This window comes from Macadamia integrifolia, chromosome 14 (assembly GCF_013358625.1).
Source record: "Macadamia integrifolia cultivar HAES 741 chromosome 14, SCU_Mint_v3, whole genome shotgun sequence".
NCBI classification, from domain to species: Eukaryota; Viridiplantae; Streptophyta; class Magnoliopsida; order Proteales; family Proteaceae; genus Macadamia; species Macadamia integrifolia.
In genome coordinates this window covers 10,370,411-10,390,437 of record NC_056570.1, presented here as the reverse complement: position 1 = coordinate 10,390,437, position 20,027 = coordinate 10,370,411, and the positions used below count along the sequence as shown (strand labels likewise).

The 20,027-nt window shown below is 37.8% G+C and overlaps 2 protein-coding genes across 3 annotated transcripts; both read left to right on the top strand.

Annotated features, from left to right (window-relative positions):
* The first annotated feature begins 2,948 nt into the window (after window positions 1-2,948).
* LOC122060981 lies at window positions 2,949-5,436 on the top strand. Its single transcript, XM_042624118.1, has 5 exons — window positions 2,949-3,694; window positions 4,444-4,565; window positions 4,674-4,714; window positions 4,802-4,900; window positions 5,031-5,436. The coding sequence occupies exons 1-5, from the start codon at window positions 3,100-3,102 to the stop codon at window positions 5,179-5,181; spliced, it is 1,008 nt and encodes a 335-aa protein (XP_042480052.1). The 5' UTR covers window positions 2,949-3,099; the 3' UTR covers window positions 5,182-5,436.
* Window positions 5,437-12,741: 7,305 nt separating this feature from the next.
* LOC122060930 ((+)-neomenthol dehydrogenase-like) lies at window positions 12,742-16,098 on the top strand. 2 transcript variants are annotated; one of them, XM_042624037.1, is made up of 5 exons: window positions 12,742-12,835; window positions 12,919-13,162; window positions 14,147-14,224; window positions 14,520-14,705; window positions 15,519-16,098. In XM_042624037.1, exons 1-5 carry the CDS (start codon window positions 12,813-12,815, stop codon window positions 15,894-15,896), a joined length of 909 nt encoding a protein of 302 aa, XP_042479971.1. In that variant the 5' UTR covers window positions 12,742-12,812; the 3' UTR covers window positions 15,897-16,098. The 2 variants fall into 2 exon arrangements, with proteins under 2 accessions (XP_042479971.1, XP_042479972.1); XM_042624038.1 differs by lacking the exon at window positions 14,147-14,224.
* Window positions 16,099-20,027: the final 3,929 nt, after the last annotated feature.

The window sequence follows — 20,027 nt, the reverse complement described above, 5'->3', positions numbered from 1 at the left end:
GAGCTGTGCTGCAGGACAGCAGTTCTGAGGCCGTGCTGAGCTCCACTTCTGAGGCCGAGCTGAGCTCTTCTATATGATGCCGAGCTGGGCACGACCCTTGACGCCGAGCTGAGCTCCAGCCTTGATACCGAGCCGAGCTGTGTACTCTGATGGTTTGATGATTTCCTGTATATACTTGATATTTGAATTTTATTCTTTTTGTGTATATATCATGCCTTCGGGCCCAAATGTATATAATTATTGTATCACCATTCAAGTATCAAGTATATGGGATTTATTCACAGGTAAAACTTAGTCTTCCGCTGATATGATGAACTTATGTTAGAGTGCGTATGTTGTGGTGGAATACAGTATCTGATGATCCTGGCAGGTTTGGGTTAACCGGTGTTAACTTGGTCACCGCTCCAGTTCAGTGTGAACGGGGTGTGACAGAAAGAGTCAGGGCCTGACTGTCTTATAATTTTTCTTTGGATACCTGGATCTTTTGGAGTCAGATAACAATCTCATCAAGAATGTTAGACTCGGTTTTCTTAATTTTCTTTTTTGTAATATCCAAGGTTGAAGGAGGTTTAAATAAGACAGACTGGTTGCTTCTTAGTTGAGAAGCAGATTCTTTTGGAGTACTTCTAGGTTCAGAAGCAAAAGTTGGCCAAACATGCTCAATTTCAGCATGAGATGTAGACGGAGTAGAGGTTTTCAATGAATCTACTATCGTCTCAATACGATCAGTTTGGTTTCTAATAAACTGAAGACAAAAATTAGTAAAATTGTTTTATTCAACAACTTTGGTCTACACAATAACTCTTCATTTTGTTGGACCAGCTGAAATTCTAGCTGATCGAACAAGAGAACAACTTATGAATCTTCGTTGTCCTACACTATCTCATTATAGATGGTATAGAGACGTCTTTTTTGCTAAAGTCTTTTCTAGAGAGGACTGTAACAATTTCATATGAAAAGAAAAGTTCATTTTTGGTCTACCTCATTTATTTGCTCAAAAGGTAAGGTACAGACTTAAAGCAAAGCATAATGGCATTATTCCCTTCGAGCAATACATCTACGGGGAATTAACTGCTAAAATATGCAATGAAGGTCTTCAACTTTGCAAAAACCTCAAACTCAAGAAACAACTGTCTAAAGAGAGACAAGCTGAATTTCGAGAACTTGGAGATTTCTGTGAACAATTTGGGTTTGAAAAGGTACGTCTTCCAGGCTCCAAGAAAACCCATCAGAAACTCTTTAAGTTTTTCAAGCCTAAATACCAGGCCAAACATTATAAAACTAAACCTAAGCGCTTCGTCAAGAAACGCTTTTCAAAAGCTTGTCCTCAAAACACTTTTCCTAATAAACCTCCTGGTTGTAAATGGTATATATATATATATACACCATTACTCAATTTATGTTGGCTACTGTAAATAGCGATCGCTGATCTTTTCCATGCATGTATTCATTATTATCTTTCTAAAAGGGAAAAGAATATCACTGGGCCATGTGACCCTTTCATTTAGATACATGGGGTAAATGATAGTCTCACCCACCCTTATGAAATACAAAAAATCTACCCGTATTGATGCCTTTATGTACCCTCTCATTGACTTCACGTTGGTATAGGAGTCATGCAACCGAGTAGCATCATTTTATTAAATTTGATCCAAAGATTATTCTTTTAGAAAAAAAGTTCATTGTATGCCTTTTATATCTCAACCAATGGGGTTGTGAAAATGCCCTCAACCCATCACCGCTTGAATCGATTAGTTGTGGGTTTGAGTCTTGATATGCCCACTATTGCCCGTTGGTCCTGCGGAAGCACTGCTTGACGTATGGGGTTTGTCCTGGGAGTTATGATCACTACCATGAAGCACCTTTTTTTTTTACCAAAAAAAAAGTATGCCTTTTATATCTTTTGGTAAAATTTTGGAAATGAAGATGCATTTTATCGAGAGTAGCCCTAAAAGGGAATTTCCATAAGGTGGCTTAAGGGGAGCCATTGAGGGGGCTACAAATCTACAAGGCTGCTTTTAGGCGATTAGGTCTCCGCATTTCTTGTGATGGCCCACCATGTCGTAATTATTTTGACTGTTGGATACATAAAAATACTGATGTGGCTCCTTATCAAACATTTAAATCTTGGTCGTCGATGTTAATTATGCCCCGATGTTGGTAGACTCAACTAGTTAAGGATGGACTTAATGCAGCGATAAGGTTATTCCATTGCAACTAAGTGGGAAACAGTCTCTCCGTGAAATAAGGGTAAGACTACATATATTATGATCTTCTCCAGACTTCATAATGGCAGAAGCACACTATTTTTTCTGTTAGACTCAATTATTCATTGGTTGGGAGACTGTGTCCTAGCGCAGCAGTTGGTTGCAAACCATGTGAGGCTTACCGTAAGTCCAATGGAAGGTCGTGAGTTTGACCCTCCTTACACCTCAATCTATCTAATATACTAAAAATAGTAGTAGTATGTAATAAGTGTGTTCCATAATCCTAATTTCGATCCAATTTTAATCCTGATCTCGACCCTGCTCCAATCCACGAGGGCAGAGGGCGCGAGTGCAGAGGAAACTCTCAAGGTGCACACTTAGCAAAGTAGTACCCTCTACCTACAATTTTTGTGTCCCAATAAACTCTGCCGATCTCCCTTCAATCTTGTAACTGCACATGTGAGTTTATTCACCTCGATTTTCTGAAACAATTTTTTATGACAAAAATACCCTCGATAAAGTGTGTAGGGTGGGGTATACTATCGTCTTTTCACATCTAATTAGCTCATGTTTTTTTTTTTTTGTAGAAAAATTAGCTCATGTGAAAAAAACAAAAAGAATGGAATACACCGGAATCATAAAGATGCTTTCTACCGTGGGTCCCACACTCCCATGCCACCAATCTTAGATCTTTTGTTGGGCGTTGTAGCCAATCATAGACGAAGGCTGAAGCAGCTTATTAAGAGAGAGGAGAAGAGAAACCATAAACCACACCCATCTCGCTAGAAAAAACTGCTCTTCTGCTCTTCTTCATCTTCTCTCGCGAAGGTCCTTCAATGGAGTTCCAATCCCAATCTTGAGCAGACTAGATAGGTTTCATCGCCTCTCGGTGATGCTTGGGGTTCTGCGAGCACGACCCAAGTCTTGGATCTTCTCCACACTCTCTCTACTTCACCCTATCGTTAATCCACGGATTGTCGCAAGCCCAATTTCATTTGTAAGCGGTGGGGATCTCAGTCGGCGGTACAATCACTCCACGGAGTGCCGCCTGAGGAGTGTCGATGATGGAGCCAGAGCTGCTGCCGGAGCTGCATCTATATGGCACGCAATTCTCCCCTCCGGTGGTGGGGATCGGAGGAAGTTCGATCATTTCAAGCTAGGGATTCACCATGAGCAGAAAGGAGAGGGGTCTTGGAATGTAGCTTTGGATGTACGACCTGCCAGATGGTTGTATCGCTCCGACTCTGCTTGGCTGCTCTTTGGAGTCTGTCCTTGTCTTTCGTCGTCTTCGGATTGTTGTGGAGGGAATTTGTGGGCAGCTGTTGAAGAGAGTGTTGTTGCTACCGATGAAATAAGGTTGGAATCGATTGACAAGTGCTCAGTTGATTCTGATAATCAAAGGGTCATAGGTGCTTTTTCTGCTGATTCTAATGGTCACAGTGTCACAGATGCATTCTCTGCTGATTCTGATGGTTATAGGGTTACAGGTGAATTTCTTGGACTGTTATTTTTTGTTTTCTCTTTACAAGTTTTTTATTGGATTTGTAGAGATGAAATTGAATTCTATTCTATTGTTGATAAATAGGTCGGTGGTGATTGCAGGTTTCTTAATTGTTTGGGAGATTCAATTATTGTTATCCTGCTTTGTTTGCCGATGAAAATTTCTCATCATTTAGTTTTGTGTTTTCCGAGCTAATTGTGATAATTTAACAATCAGATTTACTATCAGTGACCCATCAAGAAAAATAAATTATTTAAGTTTGATTGAATATAGTGGAGATATGATCTCTTAATTTCTTACTACTTAGTCTCTCTTCAAATGTATGGGTTGTTTGATTAGAGTTCCAAGCTACCATCTTGAAGCTATTTAAACTGGTGTCAATATTCTGCGACTCCAGTAGGTCTCTTAGAAAGGAAATCTTGATATCTCACCAACTTTACTATGTTTATTTACTTACTTGAATTTGTGTTGGAAAATTCATGCTGTTCATAATAAATCATGAAATGTTCAGTTTTTCCACCACTGGGTTATAAATTATTGAGAACAAAACAACCTTCTTTAATTTCATGTGTAAAGTCAAAGATAAAAAATTGATTTTTATTTTGTAATTTTCTTCTTCTCAAGTGTGTCCTCAAATAGTGACTTACTGTATTGCAAGAGGTTTGCTGAATATGATGGATGAAACAATTATGTAGAACAAAAAGAAAAGAAATAATATTTGAGACTTATACTCAGGGGTGAATGCTGATGGTCGATGCTTGTTTAGAGCTATATCTCATGGAGCTTGCTTGAGAAGTGGCGAAGAAGCTCCTGATGAAACCCGTCAGAAAGAACTTGCTGATGACTTAAGAGCTCGAGTGAGTATCAGACCTAAGCTATGTTGTTTTCTTTTGATTTAAAGGTTCGAATCCTCCTGCAGAGGTAAGAAGTGTGTTTTATTTGAGAAAACAATAATTGTATTGTAGGTTGCAGATGAGCTGTTAAAGAGGCGCGAAGAAACTGAATGGTGAGCTTTTGGTTTAATGGATTGCTGATATTTTTCCAATTGGTGATGCGAAACAGATTTAATTTACACTCCCCTTTGTTTGATCAGGTTCATTGAAGGAGATTTTGATATGTATGTAAAAAGTATCCAGCAGCCAAATGCATGGGGAGGTGAACCTGAGTTGTTGATGGCTTCACATGTACTTAGGTGGGTTCCAAATATGAAAACTTTTCCTAAACAATTTTCTTTGAAACAAATTAACTCTCTGCCATTGTTAATAGCTTCTGTTTTCTCAAACATTTTCTGTTGGGTAACCCATGTTATTCTATTGGTTCAGGATACCAATATCTGTCTTTATGAAGGAGAAGAGCTCAGGTCGCTTGACTAACATTGCCAGCTATGGTGAGGAGTATGAGAAGGATAAGCAGAGCCCTGTGAAGGTGTTGTTTCATCGCTATGGTCACTATGATTTGTTGGAGACTTTCTGAGATGGTAAATATCAGAAAATAGAAATGTAGAGAATCGTTATCGAAGTAAAAGAAGGTTTTGTTAGATCAGATAACTTAGTTTTAGCAGAATGATTTTGACTGATGAGAGGTTCAATTTGGCCAATCAAGAATTTTAAATAAACTCAATTCTCTGTACTGTCTTACATTCAAGCAAAGGCTGGTGCTCTGTTTCTAAGAGAATAGTTTTATGGTTTACTTTGTCAATTTCAGTCAAATACAATAGTTACTTTTTCCCTTTTTTGAGCATGTAGGACAGTAATGGAGCACAACGATAATTCAACTTTTTTTTTTTTTTTTTTGCTACTTTGATATAAGTCTGGATCAGGGTTGCAAATTGGAGTTTTAGAGCAGGGACTTGAAAGATAAAGTTGAAACTTGAAGAGAAAGTATAGTGGCTAGATTACAAGTCCAGATCCCTTTCTGATGAAGAGCGAAGCATGCTGGACTATTTATTTTTAATGTGCTTTTGACATTTTAATGAAGCACCATTGGATAGAACCCCTGAATCATTTATTGTTGGATGCAATTCAGTTTGTCACCAGAGTTCAGTGTCATATGATATTCTTATGTGGTGATCCAAGGAGACGGTTCTGTTAAGTATACATTGACGCTGCCCTTCCTTACAAGTTTGAGCTTTTAGGTGAAACGGTAGTGAACAGGTATCATGACCTGTGTGTGGGGGTGTGTGTGTGCTAATGAGGGAAACCAGTACCCTAGTGTCTGGGAAATTTATTTCTAGGGAGTTATTATACATGTTCTAATGGGAAGAAAGGTCTCACAACACTGGAAGAGAAACTGAAAACGAAGATAGGATTACAACAAAAGTGGAAAGAGGAAAACACAACGTAGGATGATCAAAAGGGGAAGTGACACTGCAGTGTTTAGTTAAGGCATCTACCATTAATGTTGTACATTATCAAACCTTAAATCACTTGAAGCAGGATTTAAGGCTTATTAATGAGGCTGATTAAACATCCTGCATCCCTTTTTTATGTTAAATTCCGTAAGCAAAGCAAGAGGTTATACGACCTGAATCTGTTTCAGGGATTTTTTTCACTGTGAATAGCTAGAGTTCCATAGTTGTCTTGGGCTGGGGTTGAGGGAGGGGTTGGTACTTCTATGGAGGTCTTTGTTGTTTTGTTGTTGTAGTTCTCTGTGGTTTCTATGCTACTGTGTGCTTTTTTTCTTCTCACAATAAATTTCTTCCTGAGTCATGTTTGCTTGAAACTTGCTCAACTATCAATTCCCCTGTTTGTGGAAGCTTATCAAATCTGCTCTTGATTATTCAGAGCTGCTAAGTTCTTTCTCTTTATCTCTGATTGATGAGGCCGAGCTGATACCCATATACTAATCTGTGAAGTAAAGATCCTACCCTTAGTCAATGCCTCAAATCATCAAGGGATGTAAGAAGGGTACAGTACTTTAAAGAACTGAGTGGAATTTAGAATTTGCTTTCCCTCATAATCTTCTTCTTTGAATCTGGGCTATTGCTTTTGTCATCAGTCTCTTGAACTAGCTCCGAGGTGTGCCTTAACTTCAATATGGCGATGAGCTACAACCCCGTTCTGGGTGATAGTCCATCTGGATTGACTTAGGGCTTTACAATTGAAATCCCAGGAACATAAAATAAAATTTAACATTTTAAAACCCAGAATCAGACATGGGATCACCCTTCATTGATTTAGATATGATTGGGATCAGAATTGGCTGGGAAGCTAAAAATTCATCAAAGCAGTGGCCTTTTTTTTTTGCGCAAAAGACCCCAAGGGGGAAAATTAACTAGTCTTAAGGAGCAGCAACCGCTGAATAATATCCAACAAATTCTTAGGAAACGAAGAGACCTAAAGACCCTTAAAAGAGTGAAAAGCCACCCATTAAGAAATAGAATGAGAAAATATATGTTCTCCATCCTATATGGATGACGGAAATAACAAAAATCAAAATTTTCCCGGAGGATCTTTATATCCTCAACATCTTAGAAAATCTCAATAGATGGAAAACATGACTAAGGCATCAAGCACCCAATCAAAGAACATGACGGTAACCAGCATAGAGAGTCGCACTCACTGCCATCAAGAGAGCAAGGGCCTCCGACACTAATGCTAAAGAGAGAGTGACATGATCGGTGGCAATGAAGCATAATCCCCCTTACTAGATAAACAAATGCACCCGAAGCACAAAGCTCTCGCCCTAGCAGAAACAACGTCAGAAAACACGAGGATAGTCTCTGGAAGCTTGCCATAAGAGTAAGGAATGGGCCCATTGGATCTATGAGCTGGAGATGCCCTAAGGATCAATGAGAGAGCTTCCTCCACTTTATCTATGTATTAGCAAAGGAAATCCAGGCATTTGAAGGAGGTAAGGAGATTTTAAAGCATATAGCATTCTTTATCTTCCAAATCTCTCTCAAACAATAATAGCATGAGAAATAAATACTCTCTGCTGCTCCTTCTTTGACAAACCAAGACATTTACTCCATTTAATAATCCATTTATTGATATGCATAGAGGGATTAGGTGAGGACCTCATTGTCACAGAAGAAGCAAATAATGTTTGCTGAGCTAAGGAACACTCAAATAGGGCATCCTCCGCCTTAACCCCTGGCCTACATTGTAGGCAAATCTCAAATACAATCACATTTCTTCTCTTGAAATTAACCATTACACCTAAAGCATTCAAAAAAAATTTCAAAAAAAAAAAAAAAAAAAAAATTGCACTTTGGGGGGAATCTTAGAATTCCATATAAAATTCCACACGATTCTAGAAATGCAAAAAAATCCTACTATTAGAGCTTGAATGGGAGGTATCGAGAGAAGAACCCAACCTATAAGTTGGTTTGACTGAAAATATCCCTTTAGGATAGGGCCCCCAACAAATGCAATCCTGCCCTCCTAAGTTGAGGGGGATCTTGATAATAGCTTTCACCTCAAAAGGCTGAAATATGCTTCTCAACTTATCCACAATCCATTAAACTAGAGGAGAGATAAGATCCGCCACACATCAATCTGCAAAGTCTAGGGGTATAGGAGACTGAATTCTATATCCTTCAAGGACGTACACACATGGATAATTCCAAATCTGAATAGACCCACCATTTGCCACTACCAACAAAGTTTGTTTCACTAATAAATTCCTATTTTTCAGGATACTCTTCGAAGCCCATGAATGTTTTCTCTCTACTTGGGCTATATTGAAGTTAACGTGAGGAAAGTAATACTTCTAATCAATCTAGTCTATAAGAGGTTTGGCTTTTATTTAGAAGATGACATCCTAACTTTGCCAATAAGGCATCATTCTCAATGACAAGGTCAGGATTCCTGCCCTCCATGAAGCTTTGTCTTGAAAGAACTTCCCAACAGCCAATGAATCTTCCGCTTATGCTTTTTCCCTCATAATAATCTACAGAATGTCTTGTTCAAGTCTCGTTAGCAAACCAACAGACAATGAGAAGTGGGCAGTATGAGAGGATATTGTTCAAGTTTCGAAATCCTGTTACTGGTTCTAGTTTTATCTCTTGAAAGCCTTCTTTTTTTGTAGCATCAGGTACTCAATTGGAGCTTTAGCTTTACGTATTAGGCTGAGTTTGGTCATCATTCAGTTTCAGAAACGACATTTCATATCAAAAATAGTTTTTTAAGTTTTTATGTCAAAATGCCGTTTTAAAATAATAAAAAAACGGTGTTTGGTGAACCTGTTTTAGGAACGATTACCCTAGTTGTTCACTTTTTTTTTTTTTTTATTTATAATATTTGAAATGAAACCAAATGACGAACAAGGTTCGTCGTTCCAACATTTTGTGTGTCTAGTTTTTTTTTTTTTTTTCCTTTTTTTGTTAAAAAAAAAAAGACCCGAAAAAACACCAAGTTGACACCAAACACTTTATTCCGTTTTTATGTTCCCATAGAATGAAAAATGTTAGAAACGTTTTTCTAGATGACTACCAAATGCAGCCTTAGTCTGAGAATATGGCTCCATGATAATCGTATCATTTAAAAGTGGAATCAGATTGGTTCTTGCTGATGAGTCATTCATGGATGGTATGGGTTAACAAAATCTACCATCTCGTTTAATTCAAAACTAAAGGTATGCTCAAAACTAAATGTATGCGTGAACAGATTGTCTAGAGCTCTACTAAAAAAAAGTGTGGAGAGAGAGAGAGAGAGAGCCCTGCGACACAGACATAGGCTTAGCTTAACTTTAACTTTTCTAGGCTGGGCAGAGTTACATCCTTGGGTATGATTGTTCATCATGTGAACAATTCCGACATATTTTAAACAGGGGACAAAATTTTTTATCCGTGAGAGGCCACCCCTGCTCCACATACACAGTGGTGTGCAATAACCACCATGCCCCTTCCTGAGGTTGCGTGCCCATGTGTGTGGGCGTAAGGTCCTCTTGCGCACAGAAAACACTTGACCTTTAAACATTGGTGAAAGAACTAACTTTTTGTTACTTATATGAATTACATATATTTTAGGTAAAGGTCTTGTGATCGATCATGCTTGGTTTGCGCACAAGATGTTGATAGGGACTAAAGCTCCATTGAAGTGACAAATAATACTTGTATTTGACAAATCCTCAATGCACGGAATCTCTCATTCATCGATCCCTTCCTATTATAGTCTTACTTTTGTGAGTGTAAATGAATTGAATGGAGCTCAAATCATAAACGATACTTTCCTGAAACAAGTACCTCAGTTCTCTGCTTTTCTTGTTTTTGTTTCTCTTGCCTATTTTGAAGAAAAATGCTTGAAAGAATGAAAGCTAATCTAGAAACACACCTGTTTACTTCGAGGCTAAACAACCTCCTAAGCTAAAGCTTATATTAGAAAGACTAGATGCCCATTACATTATCCTAGCACATGATTTATAGACTCTTACCTACATTCCAACAAGTGACTCCTCTTACCCCCACCCAAAAAAAAGAAAAAAAAAAAAAAAAAGAAAAAAGAAAAAAAATAATGACTCTAAAAGAATAGCTCCACTGTAAAACATAACTTGTGCGGAGTGACTCTTCACACCCAACTCCACTAAAGACTAGGACTTGATGACTACTTTCAAAAGACTTTGTCTACTCACCATTGCAAGGACTCCCAAAATCCATATGGGCAACACGTGAATGGAATAACTCTATCCTAACCACAAGAGGCTTTATTACATAAAAATAAGGGTAATTTACAACATCATTTCCTGGAAAATGCCAATATTATAGGGACACCCTCTCTCTTTCACCAACTTAGACTTAGACCCCTGCCATTTATCAGTGTTACAGAATATACCAAGAATGCTGACATCAACAGTTCATTTTTTTTTGTAAATACCATTTTGCCCTTAAAATTAAAGGAGTACGGAAATTACCCTCATTAGTTTTAATCTCCAAATCGATTGAGGGAATAAACTTAACTCACTCTCACTTCATAACGGGTCCCGCGATTTAGTAATAAATAACTGAAACCGCTGGAGGAGGCAAAGGAGGTGGCGCTGCTGGTGGCTGGGGCAAAGTTGTGGAAGTTCTCTGAGGATATCTATGTTGGACTACTTGGTTAAGGGCTTGGAAGACTTCGAGAAGGATATTTGAAGGGAGGTTCTTCTCCTTACGCTAGTGCTTCTCCATTTTCTAGTAAGAAGGGGAGTCATTTGAGCCGTTGGATCGAGCCTCGTACTCACAGACCTTTTTGTAGTTGGGCAATAGGTTATCCCACTTGTCGTTACACTGGTTTTGGCTACAGTGACAACCGTGGTTCCAGCAGTAGTTCTCGACCCACTTCCACCGGAGCTCAGCAGTGCTAAATTTTTTCGCAAGTGAATGGAAGGAGTGATAGATGGAAATGGGATTAATGGGATGATTTGGATTTGAATTAACCGAAAAGTAAATTGTAGAAAACATAGATATATATATATATATATATAGAGAGAGAGAGAGAGAGAGAGAGAGAGAGAGAGAGAGAGAGAGAGAGAGAGAGAGAGAGATACCACCAAAACTCGTCAAATTGTTCTCAACTATTGGAGAACACAAGGAATGTGCCGAAAGGATTGTAAGTGTTTTTGCTGCTGGTGGTGGATGAGAGGAAGGTAGGAGGGATGAGGTCGCCATCGGAGACAATATGCAGGAACCAAGGATTCCATCCAGATCAATTGTGAATGGCTTTGCAGAGGCCATCATCTCCGATGAGTGGTGATTCTACTTGCCTGGTTCAATCGATTCCTCAACTTCGGTGACGATTGCCCCAATATACAAAGTGGGTTTGAGGTTTGGTGGAGGAGGGCTTTTTGGAAACGTAATGGGGCACCTGATTGGCCTCCACAACTCCGAATTGCCGTTGCCTCTTTCGACCACTCGTGATGAAGGTAAAAACAAAAAAAGCAAACTCCCAACTTCTCCTTCCACCTTCCTTCCTAAAATTTGAGAATCCCTGGTTTCAGGTTAGAGATTGAATGAAATTGATAATTGGGTTTCATTTGGTTGCTTGTGATCTGAAAATTATTCAGAAATGGAGGATTGATTGTTCAGTGGGACGAAGATTGGGATTGAAAATCTGTAAGTTGGAACTGGTCAAGTATCTGCTGTGAGAAGTATGAGATTTGCTGGTAAGGATTCATTTTGTTTATTAATGTCAAAAGACCTAAGATGGCAGTGATGGGAAGTGCACTATTCACCGATGATGGAAGAAGCACAACTCGCCGGCGCCAGAACTATCAATTTGGCTGGATCTCGTCGGAATCACATATTGCAGGTAGGGAGAGAAGGAACGAAGGAGAGAAAGTGATAAAAGAGATAAGGGTGAATAAAGGGGTATCTTTGGTATAATAAGAGAATGGTGTTTTACTCATAAGGGCTAAAGTGCCATTTCATAACATCACTTAAAACCGACTAACGGCAGGGGGTCTGAGTCTAATTTGGTGAAAGAGAGGGGGTGTCCCTATAATACTGGCATTCTCTAGAGGATGGCGTTGTAAATTACCCTAAAAATAATGAGCCATAACATTTCCCCTTTATTTTATTCTATTTAATTGGATTACGAGATTTTTTTTTTATTATTATTTTTATTAATTTTTTTTTAACGAGGAATATTCAAACCTTAGCTTGATTAATCCCACTTGCCCATACTGATCCCACAATAGAAATGGATCAAGTTTTGATCATGCACCACGCGAGTTGTGAATTACATTTTTACCAGAAAAAAAAAAAATAGTTGTGAATTACATAAAATTTATTCCATCGAAGTTCATAGATCGAAAAGCTTAATTATTTAGTTGCTTCTCCATGTGAATTACATATATTTTATGGGACAGGTTCCCAACACACTAGTTTGTGTTCTTCCTTAGATTTTTTGGCAAAAAAGACACTAGTGTCTGTGGGAGGATTTGCGCGCCAAATTGATTAAGAAACGTGAAGATTCGTTCTCCATTTCTTTATGTTTCTCGAGTAACTTTTGTTGGGATAAGACAATGTTGAAAGAGGTGTAAAAGATTCCCAAATCCCTTTATAGAGAGAGAAGAAGAATTTTTTTTTTTTTAAATATAATTCAAGGCTGTAAGCTCAGAGAGTTTCAATATTTATCAGAGTCCACAAGCTATACTGATCATCTTTGGAAGGCCTCTCTACAAAGATGGAAGGCATCAAGAACACAAGGTTTCATAAGTTACAAAAGCTTAAAGCTTTCTTGAAAATGTATCTTTGGGACGGTTGAGTTTTTTGTTGATTTGGTTTTGCAGGTATGCAGTGGTTACCGGTGCAAACAAGGGAATAGGATTTGAGATCACTAAACAGTTAGCTTGTGAAGGTGTAACTGTCATTTTAACTGCTAGAGATGAGAAGAGGGGTATGGAGGCTGCAGCATCACTAGTTAACTCTGGATTGCCACATGTGGTGTTCCACCGGCTTGATGTTCGAGATCCGGCGAGCACGGTGGCATTAGCTGAATTCGTGCTAATCCAATTTGGGAGGCTTGATATCTTGGTAAGATTAGAGAGTATATGTGAAATAATCATCGTCTTCCTCCTTTTCCATTTTTGTCTTAGGTTTGTTGTTGTGGTTGCACCCACAGTGTCTATTTCTTGCTTTCCACTTTTGAAATGACCCATATCCCTCCCTTGTTATTTGGAAACCGGTTTCTACAAGCCAGTTTGCCATTGCCAGAAACATATATTGAGCCTGCAGAACCAATGGCCATCCTCCAAGCCAGGTTTCAAAAAATGTTAGGGTATGATGTCTGCATTCCATTGCTTGCATTTGTGGACTTATTCCAAAGGGCAGTTAAGAAATAGTAGACCTTGACGCTCGGAAAATCGTCTCACCGTGCGTGTTTATCTTCATTACTGGGGCCTTGATGATCTAGCGGGTCCGTGATAGGGATTCATGGACGTTAGCCTCTGAGGGAATTTTTCTTCAAAGCTATATAGGTATTTCAATAAACTATTTATGAGAAAAGGCTCAGAATTCCCATGTGTCACTCTGTCTCTCTCTCTCTCTTAGAAATTATCACCATGCCCCTCTCATCCCAGCCCCTCATTGATTGAGTCGCTAGCTCCAAGAAATCTAGTGACGCACCCAATCTCTGTCCACTATTTGTTTAGGGTTTTGCTATAAATTTATATCAATAGTTCTTACTCTATAATAAAGCTAAGAGAAGTCTGAGGACCTATTCTCCATTGATAGGAAAACATATTTCATCTATATAGGAAATCTTGTCGAACACAAGTAAATCTTTTAACTCCTTCACATATATATTGTTTTGGTCCGCTAAGCAATTTGGCCAGCATGGTTCCACAGTGTATCTTGTTTAGTGGTTCAATGCTGAAGGGTTTTTTATTTAGTTGAGAACAGAGTCCAAATACAAAAACCCATTTCTTGGGGAAGCTGATTCGAGACGCCTTAGACAAAGATCAACAAGTAGAGAGGAATTAAATTCTTTATCCTTAGTTCAATTATCTTCTTCCGCAGGTAAATAATGCTGGAGCAACTGGAATCATTATGGATGTGGGTGGCCTGAAAGCCTTAAATATTGATCCTACAACATGGGTAAGTACTTATCTTGGGAAATCATGAGGGTTGTATTTCTAATAAGAGAAAAGGCTGGATATGTTAGCGGTATACCTAAATCTTTGTTTATCTCTTTCTTTCTCTCAGAAAAATAATCCCCTATACCCTTCCTATCCTAGCCCTCCCATTGTTTGAACCGCCAACTCCAGGAATGCCTATGGCATACCTAATCTCATCCCTATAATGACATTCTCTGATTTCATGTATTAATTTAAGAGGAAAAGCTAAACAACTTAAGAAAGAACATAAATGAACAGCATTGTGATCACTGCAGCTCTCTGGCAAGGCAGCCAAGTTGGTGGAAGGAGTAAGTCAACAAACTAGTGAAAAGGCAGAAGAATGCTTAGACACTAATTACTACGGCTGCAAAAGAGTCACAGAATCACTTATCCCGCTTCTAAAGCTTTCAAGATCAGGAGGAAGGATTGTAAATGTGTCTTCCCTCAGGGGAGAGTTCAGGGTATTCATTGCTTTAAACATATCTCTTTGTTATGATCTAGGATCCAGTTTCTCTCCACCGTAATCACCACAAGTGATCAGCTCTCCATATGGGAGAGGAATTACCCTCCCCACATGGGGATCCGTCGTCCGTGAGGGATGAAACCTTCTCTGACTCGTGTAGTTAGAACCCCATGGACGGTGGATCCTTATGTGGGGAGAGGATCTAGATTCGATCTCCACACCTTAGCTCATCATTGCATGGTATGGATGTCAAAAGGGCATTTTGGACCTTCAATTATTAAGGGGAGTACTAGGATCGTGAGTGTGGAGTATACCCAAGGAGAAAAACTTTCTCCTATATTTAATGCACAAAAATTTCTATTAAGACATTTTTGTATAGGATCTCCTTATGGGGCAACTTAGTTTTGGCATATGGAGGAATGATGTGATAACTATGACTGGTGGAGATATAGGGAATGCTTTGAATAAGCTATTCGGAAAATTTGAGGCTCAAATTCAATCATATACCTTCTCCAACGTATTTCCATGCCGACTATCCTATTCCACCCACCTCTAGATCATGCTATTTGGGCTGAAATTACTTAATATAAGTGTAGTCTGGAGAACTTGGGGTCAACCAATGTACAAAAATTCAATTCTATCTAACCTGCCATGTGGCAAAATTAGGTGTTTATTAAGGTGATTCCATCATAACATCCATTTAGGAAATTCCAGTCCATATTTTGAAATGTTCTAACTAAATTTCCAAATTATTTGCAAAAGAAATTTAATTTTGATATAGAATTAATTAATGCTGCTGTATTTTGTGTAGAGAATTCCTAATGAACAGATACGAAATGAGCTAGGGAACATTGACACTCTAACAGAAGAGAAATTGGATGGAATACTACAAAGATTCATACAAGATTTTAAGCAAAATGCAATTGAGGCTAATGGATGGTCCATTATGTTGCCTGCTTATAGCATCTCAAAGGCCACAATTAATGGCTATACAAGGATTCTGGCACAGAGGTACCCAGAAATGTGCATAAACTGTGTCCATCCAGGCTATGTCAACACTGATTTGAATTGGCATACAGGAACAATGACTCTGGAAGAAGGAGCTAAAGGTCCAGTCATGTTAGCTTTGCTACCCAATGGAGGCCCTTCAGGTTGCTATTTTGATCAGACAGAAATGTCAGATTTCTGATGATTATTAGGCTTTTGAAGTTCTTCACGTAATTCACACTTTACAGTATGGTTGGTAGGGGTGATTCTCTTCATTCTATAATGTATGATGCACATTATTTTTTCGAAATATGTATTGGCCACTTAGAGGGTGGACCTTGTCGCAAGAGTAAGGTTGCTTCAATATTATGATTTAATGGTTGTGGGTTCGAATAAAAAAATAGTCTTTCGGCGAAGTGAGAGGTCAAATAAAATTACATTAAAATAAAATAGAACTACAATCTTCAGTAAATGTTGAGATAAGGCTGAGTTGTTGCTGTTGTTGTCGTCGTATAATCTTTGGTAAATCTAATAAAGGAGAGGATTCTCTAAAAGACAACATAGCCCCTACGCTAGCATGGGACCAATGGTGACTTTCGAGAATGTGGAAACATCAACAAGGACAGAATTTCTACCTTTCATGAGTAGGGTGGTCATTTCACCCCCTGTATCTGGGCACAAGGGCGACGATGACTTTCAAGCTTCTTTTTTAATTCCATACAATAATCAACATCATTTTGTACAAACCTCAAGGGGTAGCCGAGCTGGTAAGGGACCTTCGACTCAGGAAGCGTGTGGTTCTGAGTTCGATTCCTCTTATCCCCTTGGGGCCACTCACACAGGGGTGTTTAGTGCTCGTCATTGCTTTCAGTGAAAGTTCTCATTCAACCCCAGTCTGACCTGGACCATGTGGTTGTCAAAGGCCTGAATAAAGTAAAGCAAAAAAAACCTACTTCATGGATAAAATATTGCAAAACATTTTATCAGTCTCCCATGTCAAAGCTTCCCCAAACCCTGCCAATGACGGGAGGAGCATCGTGCACTAAGTACACCCTTTCTTACAGTTTAGAGACAGGTCCTGATCAAGAAAAGAGATCCTAAAGATCAATAATATCGCCAAAAACTCCAGATGCACTAGTGTCATTGTCTGCCACAGCACCTTGAATAACCAATGGATAGGCCTTATCATACCTTCTACAAGTCTCCTACTGCAATTTCAGAAGAACAACAAAAAAATTAACTCTAGGTTCAGTACATAATCTATTGGCAGAAATGAAACATATAGAAGCCATGTGATGCCAAATACACTTAGTAGCATAAGCAAATTACAAGATTAGAGCCTGGAATATGAATAAGATTTTAGAAGCTACGTGATGCCTAATACAGTTAAAATAATGCAATCTTGTATTTAGGGGTGTCAATGGGTCGGATTGGACTGGATTTTTTTTTTAAATCCTAGCCCAACCTTAAGGTCTCTTAACTTAACCCTACACCAGAGCCTAGCCTTATGTCGGGCTGAGATTGGGCTTAGCCCAACCCAACCCAACATAGCCCTAATGGACCCTGATTGGCCCGGCTTAGCCTAACTAGACCAGCCTCACCCGGTACTATTGATTACTTTTTTTTTTTTTAGGTGCGATTACTATTGGTTATAGTTGGTTACTTGATCTTGATACATTCAAAGACCAAAGACAAATGTCTTTGTATATATATATATAAATTGCGGAAAACGAAAGATTTTTTGTAGGCTTTTTTCTATAAGTACTGATTTATAATTATTAACATATTTATATTATTATGTACTTAATATACAAGTTTGGATTGGATTGGGTTGAGATCTCAATCAAGACCCAACCCAACCCGGCCTCAAGCCTAAAATTCTCAACCCTAACCCACACTATGGGCTGAAATCTCAGCCATGCCTTGTTTGTTCTCAAGACGAGCTAAGGCAGGTTCAAGCTAATCGGGCTTTTTTTGACACCCCTACCTGTATCATGAATAGAAATTCCAATTCTAGCTCAAGACAAACACATGTAATATGCTTTTGTAATGGAAAAGTAAGCTCCATGGACCATCTCACGGTAAAAGAAGAAAAGTATAAAATTAGGGAAAATTTTCTTGGGGACAATTACTATCACTTGCCTACACTTAGCTTATAGTCATTGATATTCCCCTATCTCAAACTTTGTTTATGATACTTTTCAACATTTAGACTTTTACCTCTCATTCTTCTTCCTCTGTTGCTACTGCAGCAAACATGAAAAGGCAACTTGGCACCCACCCCACTTTCCTCCCTCCCCAACCTTTTCGACCCATTCTCACCCTGCCATCCCTGAATGCTTAAGCTCTCCCTAAAGAGTGTGAAAACCTATAGACAGTCATGCATGGCCCATTAATATCATGTATAATAAAATGAATAAATTAGTTTAATTATAAGATTTAATGGATACACTTTCAAAAGTATGATAATATATATCATACTATCATACTATTATATAAATGCATGTACTCATGCTTTGTGGTTAATTTTTTCTTGGACTACTTTATCTTTCTTGTTCTTCTTGTTTATTTAAATTTCTTAACTTCAATCTTTCTTATTTTGCTATTTTTTTGATACCCTTTGTTTTTTTTTATTATTATTATTTTTTTATTTTTAACATTGGTTTCTTTATTTTCATTTAAATAATATTTTTTAGATTCTCTCTTCTCAATTGTTTTCCTAATTTCATTTAATTCTTTTCTAAACAAAATATTTCTTTATTCATTTCACATGCTCCGCTCTTATCGCCCTCCTCGCAATCTATATCATCTATATATTTACACCAAAAAAAGAAAATACATATTTTCTACATTCTCTCTCCTCAACTGCTTTCCTAATTTCGTTTAGCTCTTTTTTTTATTTTTATTTTTTTTATGAAACTAATTTCGTTTGGTTTCTTTATCATTAATAAATTTTTTATTTATTTTCAATTTTAATATGTGAGATTTCCTTTCTCTCTCTCTTGATAATAAATCTTTTATTTTTTTTCCAAATTTAAGATAGAGATCTCCTTTCTATAATCAATCTCTCTCTCTTGATCGACTCTTCTCCTTCCTCTCTCTTTCTCTCTCTCACTCTCTCTCACTCTCACAGAAGAATATTATTGGAGGTCAATGATCGTGAGACAAGGAGATCCAGAGGGTTTAGCTTCTTAACTTTCTTTAATTTGTGTGATATAAAGTTATTTCTGCAAATCTAAGAGAGCAAAACTCGACTTGTACGTAGTTGATCGGACCGAGATGTTGATATGTTCTGCCCTATTCTTTTCTCTTTCTCTTTTTCTTTTCTTGATTTTATTTTCTCTTTGTTGCTCTGTTTTGATTGTATGATAATCTTTTCTTCAAAATCTCCAATGGTGACCCAAAAAGAGTGCGAATTTTCTTAAGGAGGCTGATTTGACGACCAAGAAGGTCTTCATAGATATCCTTTCAACCCATTTGATAAGCAGATTTTGATAGCTAGCAACGTGAATTTTGTTTTTGTTTTTTTTTTTTATTTTTTTTATTAAAGATCTAAAGAGAAGACTTCATTTTTTTTTATTTTTAGACCTGGTTTCTCTCTGTAATCAACAGATGCTTGCATTGATATCCTCCAAGTTGTAGCATACATCTCCAAGGCCCTAAGTATCTCTTTTTGGCTCTTTTTTTCTCTTTGTTTCATCTCTCTCTCTCTCTCTTAATTTAATTAATTAATTAGTTTTTTTTTTTTTTAATTATTAAAGATCCCCAAGGAAGACCAAAAAGAGGGTTTTTCTTAAGGATGCTAATTTGAAGTAGAAGAGGTTATTTTTTCAAGCCATTTAGTATATAGTTGCATTATTCTCTCCTCTTTGTCACCAACATTTTTTTTTTTTTGTAATTTAAACTCTTCTTGGATTTAACAATTAGTATGTGATAACTATGTGAACTAGGAGTCATTGTGAATAATGTTGTTGGCATAAATGAATCCGAATTTTTTCTAAAGTCTTGAAAAATCATTTGCAATGCCAACCAATATGTGCTTCCCAAGGCTTTTGGAGTTAAGGTTTTCCATTAGTGTATATCATCTTTATCACCAGCCAAGTTGTATTGCAAATGGTCTTCCAACTAATTCAATCCTTTGAAGTATGTACCCATTAGAGTATTATTCACATATTATGCTTTGTAATGACTACCATCATATATATATATATATATATATATATTTCCTTCTTCACATTGGGAACTGAATCCTTGAAAACAATTTGCTTCACCTCTCTCTCTCTCTCTCTCTCTCTCTCTCTCTCTACCACCCGCACGTGCAAAAACATACATG

Bases quoted from the DNA above. Each gene is read 5' to 3' on its own strand.
- LOC122060981 (XM_042624118.1), top strand. From the start codon at position 3,100: ATGCTTGGGGTTCTGCGAGCACGACCCAAGTCTTGGATCTTCTCCACA. The intron at 3,695-4,443 runs GTGAATTTCTTG...ACTTATACTCAG, and splicing joins TGATGGTTATAGGGTTACAG to GGGTGAATGCTGATGGTCGA. The intron at 4,715-4,801 runs GTGAGCTTTTGG...TTGTTTGATCAG, and splicing joins AGGCGCGAAGAAACTGAATG to GTTCATTGAAGGAGATTTTG.
- LOC122060930 (XM_042624037.1), top strand. From the start codon at position 12,813: ATGGAAGGCATCAAGAACACAAG. The intron at 14,225-14,519 runs GTAAGTACTTAT...TGATCACTGCAG, and splicing joins ATATTGATCCTACAACATGG to CTCTCTGGCAAGGCAGCCAA. The intron at 14,706-15,518 runs GTATTCATTGCT...TATTTTGTGTAG, and splicing joins CCCTCAGGGGAGAGTTCAGG to AGAATTCCTAATGAACAGAT.